General features: G+C 38.5%; 1 protein-coding gene across 1 annotated transcript in view; it reads left to right on the top strand.

Moving 5' to 3' along the window:
* Positions 1 to 8113: 8113 nt before the first annotated feature.
* The window catches only part of cdh2 (cadherin 2, type 1, N-cadherin (neuronal)), a 52412-nt gene continuing 45212 nt past the window's right edge, over positions 8114 to 15313 (top strand). The window contains exons 1-2 of the mRNA XM_016245386.1: positions 8114 to 8308; positions 11214 to 11322. Coding sequence (XP_016100872.1) covers positions 8261 to 8308; positions 11214 to 11322 — 157 coding nt within the window. The 5' untranslated portion in view covers positions 8114 to 8260. The remainder of the gene's footprint in view (positions 8309 to 11213; positions 11323 to 15313) is intronic.

Below are 15313 nucleotides of genomic sequence, written 5' to 3'. Positions count from 1 at the left end.
CATGCTAATGAGATAAGTAGGAGATAGGATCAGGGCTTACTCATAACTTACCTCCCTCGGGGAACACTCACTACAGAAAAAGAAAGAAAGAGAATGAAACTGAAGTAACTGACCATACGTAGCCTTAATCGCATTTAGTCATAAAGGGATAGATAAAAAGAAAATAAATAAATAATTATTCTGTCATCATTTACACCCATGTCGTTGTTTTGTTTTGGACCCCATTGACTTTCACTGTGGGACACAAATGTTTTTTAACATATTCCTTCAGGCCATCCAAGATGTAGATGAGTTTGCTGCTTCATCAGAACAGATTTGGAGAAATGTAGCATTACATCACTTGCTCACAAATGGATCCTCTGCAGTGAACGGGTGCCGTCAGAATGAGAGTCCAAACAGCTGATAAAAACATCTCAATAATCCACAAGTAATTCACACGACTCCAGTCCATCATTTAACGTCTTGTGAAGAGAATAGTTGCATGTTGCTTCTGGCTAAAATACGAGCTCTTTGTCCTCTTTCTTCAGTGAAAATGTAATCTTGTCTAAATCAGAAGTGAAATATGCACAGATCAAGCATCATAAGTGAAAACAGAACTTTTCTAAACTGAGAGAAAACTGAGAGGAAGCGTTCCGCAAATGGTGGAAGCATTATTTTGGATTGTAGACTGAGTTTAAAATGCCTTAATTCTTAAGGCATTTAAAACAAACACTCAGCTTTGCACTTCACAAGATGAGTTGTGTTGTGATGAAGAGTTGTGTGGATTGTTTGTGGATTATTGTGATGTTTTTATCAGCTGTTTGGACTCTCATTCTGACGGCACCCATTCACTGCAGAGGATCCATTGGTGAGCAAGTGACATTATACTAGATTTCTCTAAAACTGTTCAGATGAAGAAACAAACTTATGTGCTTATTCACATGACACAGCAGTAGTTAACATTTTTCAAGGTTACCTCTTAAAACTTCTTTTGATTCAATTGTTTGAAGGTAAATATTCACTTCATCCACCAGCACTGTTTATTTTCTCTGTTCTTAAGTATCCTGATACTGTTTTATGAACTGATGAACCGCATCAGATGTGTCAGTGAGAGAGTGGTCAGAATGCAAAACCTGCAGAAAACCTGTTTGGCCAGTTCATTGAAAAGAAAGAACCAAGTCAAAAGAATGATTCATTAAAAAAGAAATGGCATCACAAGTTCAGTCGACAAAAATACGGGACACACATAATAACGGTTGAAATATTCACACAGAAAACCTTCCTCAGATCAGTCGGAGCGCATGGTACTGCATTCGCCATTGTTTGGGACGGTAAATGATGACAAAAAATGATGACTATCTCTTTAAGACAGTCCTCTATGAGACAATAAACTAGTGAAAAACATCTCATATAAGCTCTTACGATACAAACAAAAACACTCTCAGCTCAACCTTTAGCCCTAATAACTGTTAAAGTACTCTAATACATCCATATCCATCCCTCAGTGGACCAATGAGACTCTGCATCCCCAATCAAAAGCCAATCACCGTGAAGTAAATTAATAATGAGCTACAGTTTCCGGCACGTCTCCTACATCATTAATGCGTGGATTCTAAATATTTCCACCTCATGTGAAGACCAGATAATAAATCTTCATATATCCTTATGGGACAGTGTAATATTTACACAATTTCACCTTATTCATATAGCAGATGCTGCAGTTCACAATGACTCATGACTCAAAGGGACGCCAGGGCATGAAAAACATGGTCTGGTTGAAATATGGTTCAGGGCATGGAAAATGTAGTCTGGAGGAAAACAAATTATTTCTGGAGTCTGTAGGGAGTCTGAAGCTCAAGTGAGGGCTGGCCTCCCGTGAGGAGTGATGGCTAGTTAGCTAGCTGATCATAATGTTCCGTTCTGACCATAATGCAGTTAGCATTGCAGGAGTAGTGGACTGCATCTACATATGGATTTTGAGAGGACCTCGCTGGTCATTTGTTCTCAAATTGTTCATTAAGCAGCTAAATACGTGTGACTATTAAGTAGTCGCTGTTATTAGTTGTACATAATGGGCCAATCAACATTTCAACCTCAATGAATTGCCATTACCATAACGATAAAGTAAAGCACAAAGTTGCAGAATTGCTTGTCTTAAGAACTGAATTAAGAATGTCTGTTCAATTCCAATTCACTTCCTGAATTTGAAATGAGGTACGAACAGGGTGAAGAATTGCAATTTGAGTTTAAAGAAGTAGAACTGAAATTAAATCAAGTATATTACAGTTAACTAAAATTTTAAACCAATTTTAAAATAAATAAATAAATACTTGTAATAAAATAGATGAAATAAGCGTAATATTATAGTTTTATTTCACCAGCATTGATCATGTTATTTATCTTATCTTGATGTACTAAAATAACTAAATCTAAAGCTGAAATAAAAAAATTATTATTCCAATTATTATTCAGGTAATTCCAAGTCAGTTTAATCACCGTTCTATATTAATGCGCTGCTTTAATTGATGCACACTGACCAACACACATCACACACACACAGAGAGAGAGAGATCGCTGATTGCGCTGCACACACACAAACATGTTGTCAAGAATTGCAATTTGAGTTTAAAGAAGTAGAACTGAAATTAAATCAAGTATATTACAGTTAACTAAAATTTTAAACCAATTTTAAAATAAATAAATAAATACTTGTAATAAAATAGATGAAATAAGCGTAATATTATAGTTTTATTTCACCAGCATTGATCATGTTATTTATCTTATCTTGATGTACTAAAATAACTAAATCTAAAGCTGAAATAAAAAAATTATTATTCCAATTATTATTCAGGTAATTCCAAGTCAGTTTAATCACCGTTCTATATTAATGCGCTGCTTTAATTGATGCACACTAACCAACACACATCACACACACAGAGAGAGAGAGAGATCGCTGATTGCGCTGCACACACACAAACATGTTGTCAATGCTATAATTCATTCAAATAAATGTGGTCTTACCGCACTATTTCATCTCTGTGTATGATTTGAAGCGGGCAGAATGCTAGCACTAACATGCCGTAACTGACGAAAATGTCATTTTTACCCATTCGGTCAAATATTGTGCTGCAAAGAGCAATACTAGTTTTAACTTGTCTATAACTTGGCAAATGACCATGGAATAAGGGAGATAATCAACGGCTAGCCATGCATTAAAGGATTTTAAATGCACTTCGCTTTCGCTTCGTGCCGGGTGGTTCTTTGCCTCCACGTCCTGAATTTAAAATCCTTTATTACACAGCTCTGAGGAATACTTGATTCTGATTGGTCAGTCGCGACATTCCGAGGTATGCTATGTAAGGGATAATGTGCATCCAGCCGGTTGTTATCTCAGATTATTACACGGCTCTGTGGAATACTTGATTCTGATTGGTCAAACGCGACATTCCGAGGTATGCTATCCCTCAATAACAACCGGTAAAAGCCAATAACACAGGTAACAGCGGGTAACAGCAGTCGGCTTGAACTATTTTTTTCTTGGTGGAAGCTTTGCGTTTGTTTAGCTAATAAAATATTAAAACTCGATTCAAAAGGGTGTACAATTATTTAATTATGTCATCCTGGTATCGCAGACTCACTCTCGTTTCATACAAACGCAGCTGCTGCCATTTTTAGTTTTTCGAGGCCTAAGGTGAAACTCAAAAGTAAGCTGGAGGAAACCATGAAAAGAAAAAAAGGAGAGATGCTTTAATGGAGAAATGGATTTAGAATGTAAACTGTTAGACAAACTGTAGTGAAGTGGTATCGCGGACTCACTCTCGTTTCATACAAACGCAGCTGCTGCCATTTTGCTACGATTGTTTTGTACGCTGTAATGGATTATAAGAGAACTAACAAACTGGTAAGGTTTTTAAAACATTTTCGTCTTAATTCTTTTATTGCCTTAATTATTTTTGTTGTGAAATGTTGTGTAATAAGTGGTTTGACTGCACCGTTTCCCTTATATGTCCGTCTAGTTTGAATATGCCGCTTGCTCGCAACTGCTGTCTTCTCAGAAGCTTTGCGTTCAAATATTTCAACTCAAATCAATATTTCATGTCTAATTATTTACTTATGTGGCAAGTAGCCATGTAATAAGCGGGATAATGTACATCCAGCCGGTTGTTATCTCGGAATAAACCCCTTCAGGCTGATACAAGACCCCTCCACTTCGCGTCAGGGTCCTGATCACCCTGTCGGGGTTCATTCTGAGATAACAACCGGCTGGATGTATATTATCCTTTACTTAATGCATGCAAGGCTAGCCGTTGATTATCCCTTACTTAATAAAGACATTAAAAAAATTACCAAAAATTACAAAAACACAACAAAATGTCTAAAAATAAATAATATTAAAATTAAAACAAAAAGTATCAAATTCAATTATTTTATCACAGATATTACTAAAACTACATTAGTATCTAAAATAATAGTGAGTGGAATAAGATTTGAAAAATCTTCGCTATAACTGCTAGGTTTAAGTTTAGGTTTTATGAGGTATTTTTAGAAAGATTATATGACAGTACAGTAATATCTAATGTTTAAAATTCCTTGTATAGAAATGTGTATTTGTATATATTTCTTTGTATTAATCACACTACATTTACACTATTACTGTATATATAGGCCTATATATACAGTATATATTTGGTGAGTTAATTGTTTTGCTAGTATTTACTATATAGTTTAAAGAAATATATTCTGCATATTGGGAAATATATTTGCATTATCAAATTTGAGCGTGTATTTGTTTTGTGAAAATTCCTTCAAATAACAACAAGAGGATGAAAATTCCTCTTCTTGTCATGCCCATTCAAATTACAATTCAACATCCTGTGGAATGAAACCAATTTAATTCAAATTCACACTCATTATATGAATGGGGGCCAGCTCTTACATTCTGAATTTGGCCTAATCCTGCAAGGTAGCACTTCTTTATTCACTTTTCAGTATAAATTTGCATCAGGTAATGAGCTGATATAATGTAATAAGGGTTCATGAAGCAGTTTCAGTTTCCTTAATGAGATGGAAGGAAGATAATATTACAGATAATTTTTGGTTTGCCGTCCAGGTAACTTTAAAACCTTCCTTAAGCCATCTTATGAAGAACACAAGGTATCACTCGTCCAGTTCTGTTAGTATACTGGTCAAAAATAAATTCAGAGAAAAATAACACTGCAAGACAAAACACAATCATGAAACATACGAATGTGATGAAATGCCCAGGTAACACCAGTGTATGAAGATGGGCTTTGTGAATACACTTTTTGAAAATTCTGTCATCATTTACTCAACCTCATGTCATTCCAAACCTGTATTTCTTTCTTTCTTCACCGGAACCCAAAATGGGACATTTTTAGGTGAATATCTTCACTTTTTCATAGTGAAAGTAAATAAGAACGGGAGCTATCAATGTCTTAAATGGCAAAAAAAAAAATAATAATAATAAAAAGAAAAGTCTTAGCTTTGTGTGACCTGACTGAAATGTAGTCATTATTCTTCAGAAATTCACACTGTTCCACTGAAGAAATAAATTAATGTCGGTTTTGAATGAGTAAATGGTGCAATTTTCATTTTTTTGGTGAACTACCCCTTTAAAAATGTATGGTATGACTACAGGTTCCCCTTTGTTCCTCCCTCTTTATCGCTTATCTCTCTCGCTCTCTGTCAAGGCCAACCTCTCTGACGTCACTCAGACAGACCGGCGGCTCCACGGTTTGTGTGTGTGTTTGTGTGTTTCGGCCGGGCCGGTAATGATGAGCAGATGGTGGTGCGCGCTGATGACCGGAGACTCTCTCAGAGCGCGCAGGACATCTGCTCTGTAGACATTCGTTGCTGTCACAGGCACGCCAAGTGCCAGTTTCCCCGTCCCTGTCCCTGCCTGTCACTACGAGAGACGCAGTCATGCCCACAAGACCGCAGTGGAATAAGACATCACCTGAGCAAATTCCCAAATCAAGTTTCAGCACTGTCATAAAAATCCATTTACATTGTCAATTCACACTATTTAAGATTCACAGCATAAGACAAGCATAATTTCCCCCATCTGATACTCATGAGATTTTTGGCGTAACTAAAACCAAATTGGCCTATATTGAATTACTTTATCTGAATTTATTACAGAGATTGCTGGAATACTTGATTCTGATTCTGACCATTCATCTCGAAAACTATGCTGACGTATAAATAAAGGTTCTTGGTGTTGATGGTTCTATAATCAACCTTTAACATCAATGGAACCTTTTTACTGTACACTCTTAGAAATAAAGATTCTTTATTGGCATCTATGATCTATAATAGAACATTGGAACCCATATATATATACTGTATATATATATATATATACTCAAGCTTGCTCATTTAACCCTGTTATACAGGATGTGACGTCATAGGTTATAAAGTATTTTACCAAGAATGTGGTAAAAAAAAAAATATATATATATATATAGATATAGATATAGATATGTATATACTGTATATATATATATATACATACTGTATATAATAGCCCATTGGACAAAATGTTCTTTTTTTTCATTATTAAAATGTTCTTCACACTAAGAAAATATTGTTCTTTTAAAAACTGTTAACTGAAAAAGGGTCTTCAGGAAATCCAAAATGGTTTTTCTATCCACCTTATTCCTAAACGCGGAAGTAAGCTTGGGCGAGATTTCCAGTTCATTAGCCGCTATAGGAAAATAACGAGAAGAATAACAACGTACAGTAAATGGTAAAACGGTTTGCACTACAAACCAGTCTGCTCATAATTAAGATAATACATTAAAATAATATGGTAAGACACAAATTTGCACTATCAAGCAGCAAAATTAGCTGTTTTGTACAGCTAAAAATAGCTGGAAGCCAATGTGACCGGAAGCAAGACCCATACAATTTACAAATGGCCGCGTCCATTTAATATGGATTGCATTGCTGCAAAAAAAATATATATATATATATATATATATATATATATATAACCTTTATTTTCAATAGTGTACAAAGGGTCCTTCATATCGGGAAAAGGATTATTTAGATGATTAAAATATTATTCATGACACTTTAACTTTGACTTTGATTATTAAAATGTTCTTCACACTGTTCACTTAAGGGTTATTTGTGGAACCAAAAAAAACGTTCTTCTGTAGCAACCTCTTTTTGAAATGTTGAAATGCTTTTATTGTTAGAGCATATATGCTGAGGTTACTACAAATACATCTTCACATCCATGCATCTCATGAACACTTAACAATAATCGTGGAACACACAACACTAGTATACATTATTTATTTAACACACATACTTATTTACATTTCAAATTTGCACATTTCATACCTGTACATACAAAATTGTCTATATTATATATTGTGTTTTTGCTTTCTTGTACATTGTCTATTTTGATATTTTTCTTTTTATTATCTGTGTCCTGTCTTGTCACTGTCATTCTGTTACACTGTGGAAGCTTCTGTCACTAAAACAAATTCCTCGTATGTGCAAACATACCTGGCAATAGAGCTCATTCTGATTCTGATTTATTTCTAAAATATTCCTGAAGTAAGTAGTCATTATGGCTAAATAAACTCCCAACGCGTCTGACATTTCTCAGTCCCCCCTCACATAATAAAATAATTTGAACTCCCAATTTCAGGTGCATATCTTTGTTTGTTTTATTAGCAGATGAACTTCTTGAGGGTCCTGATCACCCTTTCGGGTTTATTTTGCAGTAATGACCCGCTGACTGTGCGTTACCCCTAGCATGAGGTCGTTAACGATGCTTTCAGAATTACTACCACAATATTAGATTTTCAAAGTAGCCCACCAGCATGAGACATGCACTTTAAATCCAGGAATTCTCAGTCCCTCTTGCCGATTAGTGGGCATTAAGGAGTTGGGTGGGGTTAAAGAAAGAAGATCTTCCTTTTGTTGTAGTGAAGAAGGCGGGGTCTTGTCTTCTTCGCTGTGACTTCCGGAGGCCGAAGGGGGTGACATAAGGAAAGGAGCCCCCTCTCTGGCGCAGTACCACTGAGCGCGGCTAGAGGGCGCCGCTGAGAGCGCTGCTCTCTGCCGTTGAACTGCGCGAGCGAGCGGAGCCTCAGTACCAGACCGAGAGCAGCACGGATCAGTGCCAGAGAGAGACGGAGGGACGATTCTGTCGCTACATGCCGCCGCTACCGCACGGAACATTATAACGCAGCGGAAAACGGCCAACTCTATCGGTTTCTTCATAAAGGACGGAATTTAAACGATGTACCGTTCGGGAGGCGTGATGCTGGGGCTTCTCGCCGCTCTGCAGGTACATTGCCGTTAAAATCGAGGGTCCGACAAGCGATGTGCGCTCGGGCGCGATGCTGCTTTATGTTTGAGCTTTGGCGTATTTGCTGTGGTGTTTGTAAACTGTGGAGAAATTATTGGTGTGCAGAATACAAATACACGATTTTGCTTAGTGGCAGGATATTTAAATAGGGCGATAGTTAGATCATATTCAGTATAATAGGTTTTTCGGGTTGTCTCGACTTCATGTCGCATCTAAGCAAAGTCTTTATTTTATTATTCTCGCTTCAGAGTGATTCACAAGAGGTTTAGTCTCCGTGTGCGTTGGCTTTATGTTGTGTAGCCGTTAGGTTGTGTACTAGCAGCCCCGTTTAAACCGTCCCGTGCTGAACCGGGGCCAGTCGCAGATGAATGCGGGTTTTCAAACGCGCTCTCGCTTCTTTTGGCACGAGATGGAAAAGTTGCCCTCGGGGAGGTGATTAGGTCACAGTGGTCCCTTTCCGAGTTCCGGCTGATGAAACAGATGTAACAATAATCAGTTAATGAACAGCTCACTGAGGTGCCCTCTTCCGCGCACTCTGTCTCTTTTAGACGTGCAAATGCGAAATCTCACGGCGAACAACAGCTCTGTGCGTAACCCAGATATGACAAATCACTCTGACCCGGATCAGCGACCGGAGAAATGAATCGTGCTGTCAGGTTTTGGGGTCCGCTGCCCTCTGAATTGCTGAAAATGCAGAGTCCAGCAGAATTAAGATTTGACCGCAGGGAGCAGTCATGCTATGTTTCCATCAGCCTTCTCAGATGAGAGATTGCTAGCAAATTGTTATGTTGTGATGGAACCAAACGTGTGAAAAATCTGCATGGCAATAAAGTTAACATTTGGCCATCGGCCATTTGGCCCGGGTTTCAATGTTTTTATTGTGTTTGTGGTCTGCAGTTGCAGAATGTGCAGTCCTGACCTCGTAAATGTCTTCTTGCGGCATGTTTTTAAAGTGTAACTTTAATTAATGTCGCGTTTTACTACTGTTTGTGTGTGATATAACGGTTCCACATGTTTAAAAACCCGCTGCTGTTTGATAGCGACGTGCGACTGGTGAACGAGTCATTCTTTGGAGTCGAATCTTTCCAGTGAATCATTAGAACTGGTGATGTGAGCGAACTGGGCTGAGTTGTTCTCGAGCCGACAACTCACTGATTTATTGAACCGAGAATCATCCGATTCGTAACGAGCCTGGAAAAAATTAAACGTGCTGGAAACAAGATTAAAATGCAGAGCTGTTTAAAAACATTGTTATAGCGAAAAACGCTTTCATCCGAGAGATACGAGGGATTTTTATATTGTTTAATATAAATACAGATTATATTTGCGTTCTTAATGTTTTTATGAACTGAATCACGACTGCAACTGAACTGAAACACGTGTAATTATAATAAACAGACTTATTAATAAAAACACAATTAATCGAATATTTAGAGCATAGCATATACAACACTGTAACACTGTCAAGAACCAAGTGATGATGTAAATGAATTGTTGTTTTTTTTAATGAAAGATTCTTTGAAGTGATCTGTGCAAAAAATAATCACTGCATGTTTAAATGGGCTTAATTTTGACTGTAATTTATCTGAGGCACTATAACGCCACAGTGACACACTTTATATGCTCTTTCTGCTTCTGATTCTTCATGTCAGCAGGGCCGCTGGTGTGGCTCCATCTAGAATCATTCGCTCTGTGTGGATGTGCCGAGGCAGCATATTGCTAAGCAATTGCTGACGGGACAGTTTAAAGTCAGATTTTCAAACACACCCCTGTAGTGCCAGCTTTATATAGGCGTTCTGCAGATATATCATCAGCAAGGCAGCTGGAGATGACGACATCAAAATCCTGATCAGCTCTCGGTTGATGATGATCTTTGTTAGCACAAAAGCAAATGTTTGATGGGTCGTTGTGTGTAGGACATTAAGTCAGCATCCACCGAGCTAACAAGTAATTAACATGTTTGATAAATTGACTATGGGGCCATTAACAAACACAGCCAGCCGTCTTCTTCAAGCCTCTGATCTTATTCCAACACAAAGAGGCTGTTTCTCAGTGGACGTCACCTTTGATCTTCTCAAGCCTCTTTTAAAAACCAAATTCACCAATTTGCCTACACTGAGAGCCTGACTTTGTGTGTCATATCAGATGCTATTAAGACGGAATGACTCAAAGCTGGTCGTTTATTTTTCTAATAAGACAAGGCAAGTATGAATTAGGCTTTGTCCTGAGCATTAAACGCTAGGTGTGCGCGCCTGTTTTAAGCGTAAACCATAAAGGAGGGTTTGTGACTTGTCGCCGGAGTGCTTTCGCCAGCTGCGCGAGTGTGTGTTTGTGTTTTTATGTGCTACGTGCTCCACCAGACCATGCCATTCAAGGTAGAGTGTGCGTAGCCTGGTCAGCTCTGCTTTTCTAACGTCTCGCCCTCCTGACCTCATCAGTCTAATTACACCCACCTCAAAATAACAGATGCCCCAGCGCCGGAGGGGGAGGAGGTGAGATAGAAACCCCTCGCTATACTTGAATGAAAAGAAATGGAGCAACGCAGTAAATCGTCATGCAATGAGCCTTATTTAATTTCGCTGTTCTGCTGCAAATTAGCGAGTAATCGGTGAAAAATACAATAGCATTGCTAATTCAAAGAGTTCATTTGGAGCCTGATCAATGGACTCGGCGGCTCTGGAATGTCTCATCACGGTGCTTTTCTTGAGCAGAGTTCTGCCTCATTTCCTCTGTTTATGGTGAAAGAGCGTGATCGTTATGTCCATCGATTCCTCTCGGGATTCTGGATATTTGGCTCTCGCTGTGGTGTAGGTTGGCCCGTGCTGTTTATTAATCGCCATTAATCGGGGGATTAATTTGTCTGGTGCTTTTGTGTTTTTGGCAGGTGGCGGTCCAGGGCACGGGGGCGATGCCGTGTCAGCCGGGTTTCACTGAGAACGAGTACAACGTCATGACCGCCGACGTCATCACCGAGGGACAAGTTCTGCTCAAAGGTAAACAGAGATGTTTGCATTTATTCTCCTGATAAACGGCAGTCGAACTGGTGCGGCAAAACGCTCCCTCACCAGGCTTCGGTTTCCACCCTGATTCTGTTGGGAAGAGAAAGAGAGAGAGAAGGGAGGGAGGGTGGGGGAAGGGTGGGCTTTATGTGTGTATGTGAAAGAACGAGATGGGGTGTTAGGGTTGCTTTAGCGGGGGGTGTTTATAAAGGGAGATATGTGTGTGAGAGAAAGAAAAAAGCAGGAGGAGGAGAACACCTCAGTGTTTTGGTGGAATGTGTTTTGAAGGGCCACAGTGTGAAATATTTGGGCGGCTGAATCGCCCTCCCCCACCGTGCTCAAAACCCCCCTGTTGTGATCAATAGCATTGATTAGACCAGCCCGTATCCATACAGTCAGTCGATGGCACAGATCCCACTTAGCCATCTCAATATATTCAGTCAGTCCGGCAGGGGCCACATTTGTGCTGCGGTTGTAAACTTTGGAGGCCTTGAAACATCCGTGCGTCATGTTTAATTACAACAGCGTAAAGGCCCGTTCACACCAAGGACGATAACGATAAAGATATAGTTCTAAAAATCGTTCTCAATATTAAAGAATAGCAGAGTCCACACCACAACTATAACGATAAAGACAAAGAGAAACGATATCGTTGGAATCACTTTCAGAACGATATTTCTCCAGCTGATAAACGATAAAAAAATTGACAGCCAATCAGAATCCATCCTGCTGTAACGAGCTCAAGAATTTAAAGCGGCAGACGTGCGTGCGCTTAGAGTAAACAGACGATATCGTTCGCTGGTGTGGACGCTAATATCGTTATCGTTCTTGATGTGAACGGGGCTTAAAAAGAGCATAACTTTTCCAGTAGATAAATGAAACTAAACCACCAGTTACACCCATGACTTGTGATTCAGTCGAAATACGTTATTGCAAAATTAGCGATGCACCAAAATAAAATTTTGAGCCGAAATGCTAATAATAGTTTTTATTGAGCTGAAAGTTTTTAGTAATCAAATTTGGCTATTTGAACTGTCCCTGCTGTTCAAGGTGTCGTGTTCTCAGGTAATACATGAAACCACCCATAGTAAAGTTCTTTGGCAGCAAGCCGTCTCCTGATATTTCAGTCCCCCAAAAAAATTTGTGGTGAAAAATTTTTACTCAGAAATTTCTAGTAAATTTCACAAATAATTACAAAGAAATAATAAGTAGCACATTGAAACATTACATTTTGAAGTAGCGAGACTGAAAAGTATTTTCTTATATTCCAATAAACTTAAAGCTGCAGTCCATAACTTTAGTCGTTTAATAAACAGAACTGCGTGCATCTTGTGGAAGAACATTGTAGCCGGAGCTACTCCTCTCTGTTTATGTCTATGACAAATCACGCAGGTATTGGGCTACGCCGCAGTGGTGCCAACCCCGAACCAGTCTAAAATAGTCCGAATATAAACACTGATTATTTGGAAAATGGATTCATGATGTACTCGCTTATTATATAAATGTTACGGACTGAAGCTTTTTACACTGCTGACATGTTTACCTGTAGTGTGGATGAAATAGAGTCTGAAACAGTCAAAACTCGCTGTCAGAGACATGCTAATTAAATCATTGTTTCAGTCAAATGATTTTTAACCCTCAAAACTATTTAGTCTGAAACCAAAACTGCTTTTTTTTGCTGTTTCGGCAGAATATTTTTTGGTTGTGCGTCGCTAAGCAAAATATTTTTGTCCCAGAGAGCCGTAGAGTTGTTATTTTTCTTGTCTAAAAGTGTTATGCGACTTTTAACAAGCGACATATTTTTACATTTCCATATCGTTGACTTATTCATGGGTTACTGTGGAAGAGAAAGTCCTAGAATACGAACAGACGGTCGCAAGCTGTAGCTTTGTGCCTCTTGAGGTCTATTTGCGAACTGTGGGACACACACACACTCATAAACATGCACACACACCTGTGACAGTTACAATAAAAGTAATAACACTTGCTTTAAATTTCACACTGAGAGTCGACATATCACACCCTGATAGGAATTTCCCAAGTGAGTGTGTGTGAGTCAGGAACTGCTGATGGCCGAGTTGTATTGCTCTCACAAAGACTGGACATTTGATCTCACAGTTGACTCACTGATTCACTTCCTATGTCCTTTTCTGTAGAAAGGTGAGCTGTATCGCAGTGGCCACATGAACACAAAAGCGGTTCTCGTTTCATTACCATTTCAGCCTGTACGGTTAGCAAGTCAATGTGAACTCTGTTACGCACAGTGCCTTTTGCCAAAGGACGCAAAAATTCACTTCCCATCATCCTCCTCCCTCCCCCTTCACTCTTTCTACATCTCCCCCCTCCTGACAGAGGACTCGGGGAGTCTCTTGTTAAACATGAGGTAGATGTTTTGTGTCACTGACATTCATTCATCACATCCTTTTTAGGCAAATGACTTAGGGATGAAGACTTTCTCTTCTCCCCTGCAGCCTCTCTTTCACTTTCTCTCTCCCTCGGTCCCTCCTTTTCTTTTTAAGTGGGACAGAGGAATGTACAGTTAGTGCTGTCTCGCTGAGCCCACTCAGTGATTCCTACACAAAGAATGTGCTTATGCAGTCTTTGCAGCTCTGAAGGATTTTAATTCACTTCCTGTGGGTCTGGACAATGTAGATTGAAAAACATGGCTTTTTTTTAGTCTTTTGACTGTTTATTGCATTTTGATATTTGTATGTCAGTTGACAACAGCCACTGTTTGCTAAGCAGATTTAAAATGAGTAATGTAAGAAATAAAATACAGTAAAAAAAAAAATGTAGTGAAAAAAAATCAAAGCATCTTATTTGTAATAGTTGCTCAATTTCATTTATATGCATTAATATACACACATACAAGTAAACAGCAAGATTTACATCTAAATACACATACAATGTTTTTATTTTTGCTGTTCGAAAGTTTGGACCTCTTATCTTTACCAAAGCTGCATTTATTTTGATCAGAAAACTGCAAAGCTGAATTTTCAACATATGATCCTTCAGAAATCATTCTAATATGCTCATTTGGTGATCAAGAAACATTTATTGTTATTATTGTTAATTTTGAAAACAGATGCACTGCTTAACAGAACTGTGGTGTGTGTGTGTGTGTGTGTGTATATACAGTGGGTACGGAAAGTATTCAGACCCCCTTAAATTTTTTTTTTTTTTTTTTTTTTTTTGTATATTTATACAGTGAATGATGTCACAAACAAAGGACTAAATCAGTAATAATTTCATTGGACAGTTTGGACAGAGGGACAGTTTAAAATCATTTGTGGAAATTTATCAAAAATACAGTTTTGTTCATTTAAAGTTTAAATCTGAGACATTCAGATGAAGAGTTTAGTCTCACATCCTTTTTCGGAAACCTAATGGCCAAATAAAAAGCATGTTAAAATCATTGTGCTTTCCAAGTTGCTTAGTTTTATATTGTCAGCAAAACCATCTGAAACATATCATGAATATTCATGGCATGCACAGCCCTACATGCCAATAAACCATTTTTTTCTTTTAGGCCTCCTAAGCCTCTTCTCCAGCTTTCATCTGTTTTTCTTTTCCTCATATAATTCTCCCATCTCTTCTGAACAGAGATACTGCTTTGAAGTTTTAAGACAAACTTGTTTTACTAGAGGAGTCATTTTGTAACTTTTTTCCCATGAAATACCTTACTCAAGCCTCTTTTAACCACTGAGAATGTGCACTCCACAAATTTCTCTCTCTCCATGTCCTCCTTGTGTTCACAGGAACCTGTTTTTACCTCGTTTGATCTGTTTTAAAACAGGAGAGAGCAAATGATCAGAGGAAGATGCAGTAGGTGAGAGGTGATTACCGTATCGCACGCATCGCACCGCGCCGCTGTTTGTTTTTGATCACTTCCGATCAGAGCCTATGAAACCTTTCAGTTCTGCCTGTTTTTGTGAACAAGTAAAAGAGCTGAAAAATAATAATGAGTCAACACAGTGAGGAGGGG

Source organism: Sinocyclocheilus grahami, unplaced genomic scaffold (genome assembly GCF_001515645.1).
Source record: "Sinocyclocheilus grahami isolate Dianchi unplaced genomic scaffold, SAMN03320097.WGS_v1.1 scaffold754.1, whole genome shotgun sequence".
Classification (NCBI taxonomy): domain Eukaryota; kingdom Metazoa; phylum Chordata; class Actinopteri; order Cypriniformes; family Cyprinidae; genus Sinocyclocheilus; species Sinocyclocheilus grahami.
Note: the sequence above shows the minus strand (reverse complement) of the source record. Positions and strands in the feature narration are given on the sequence as shown.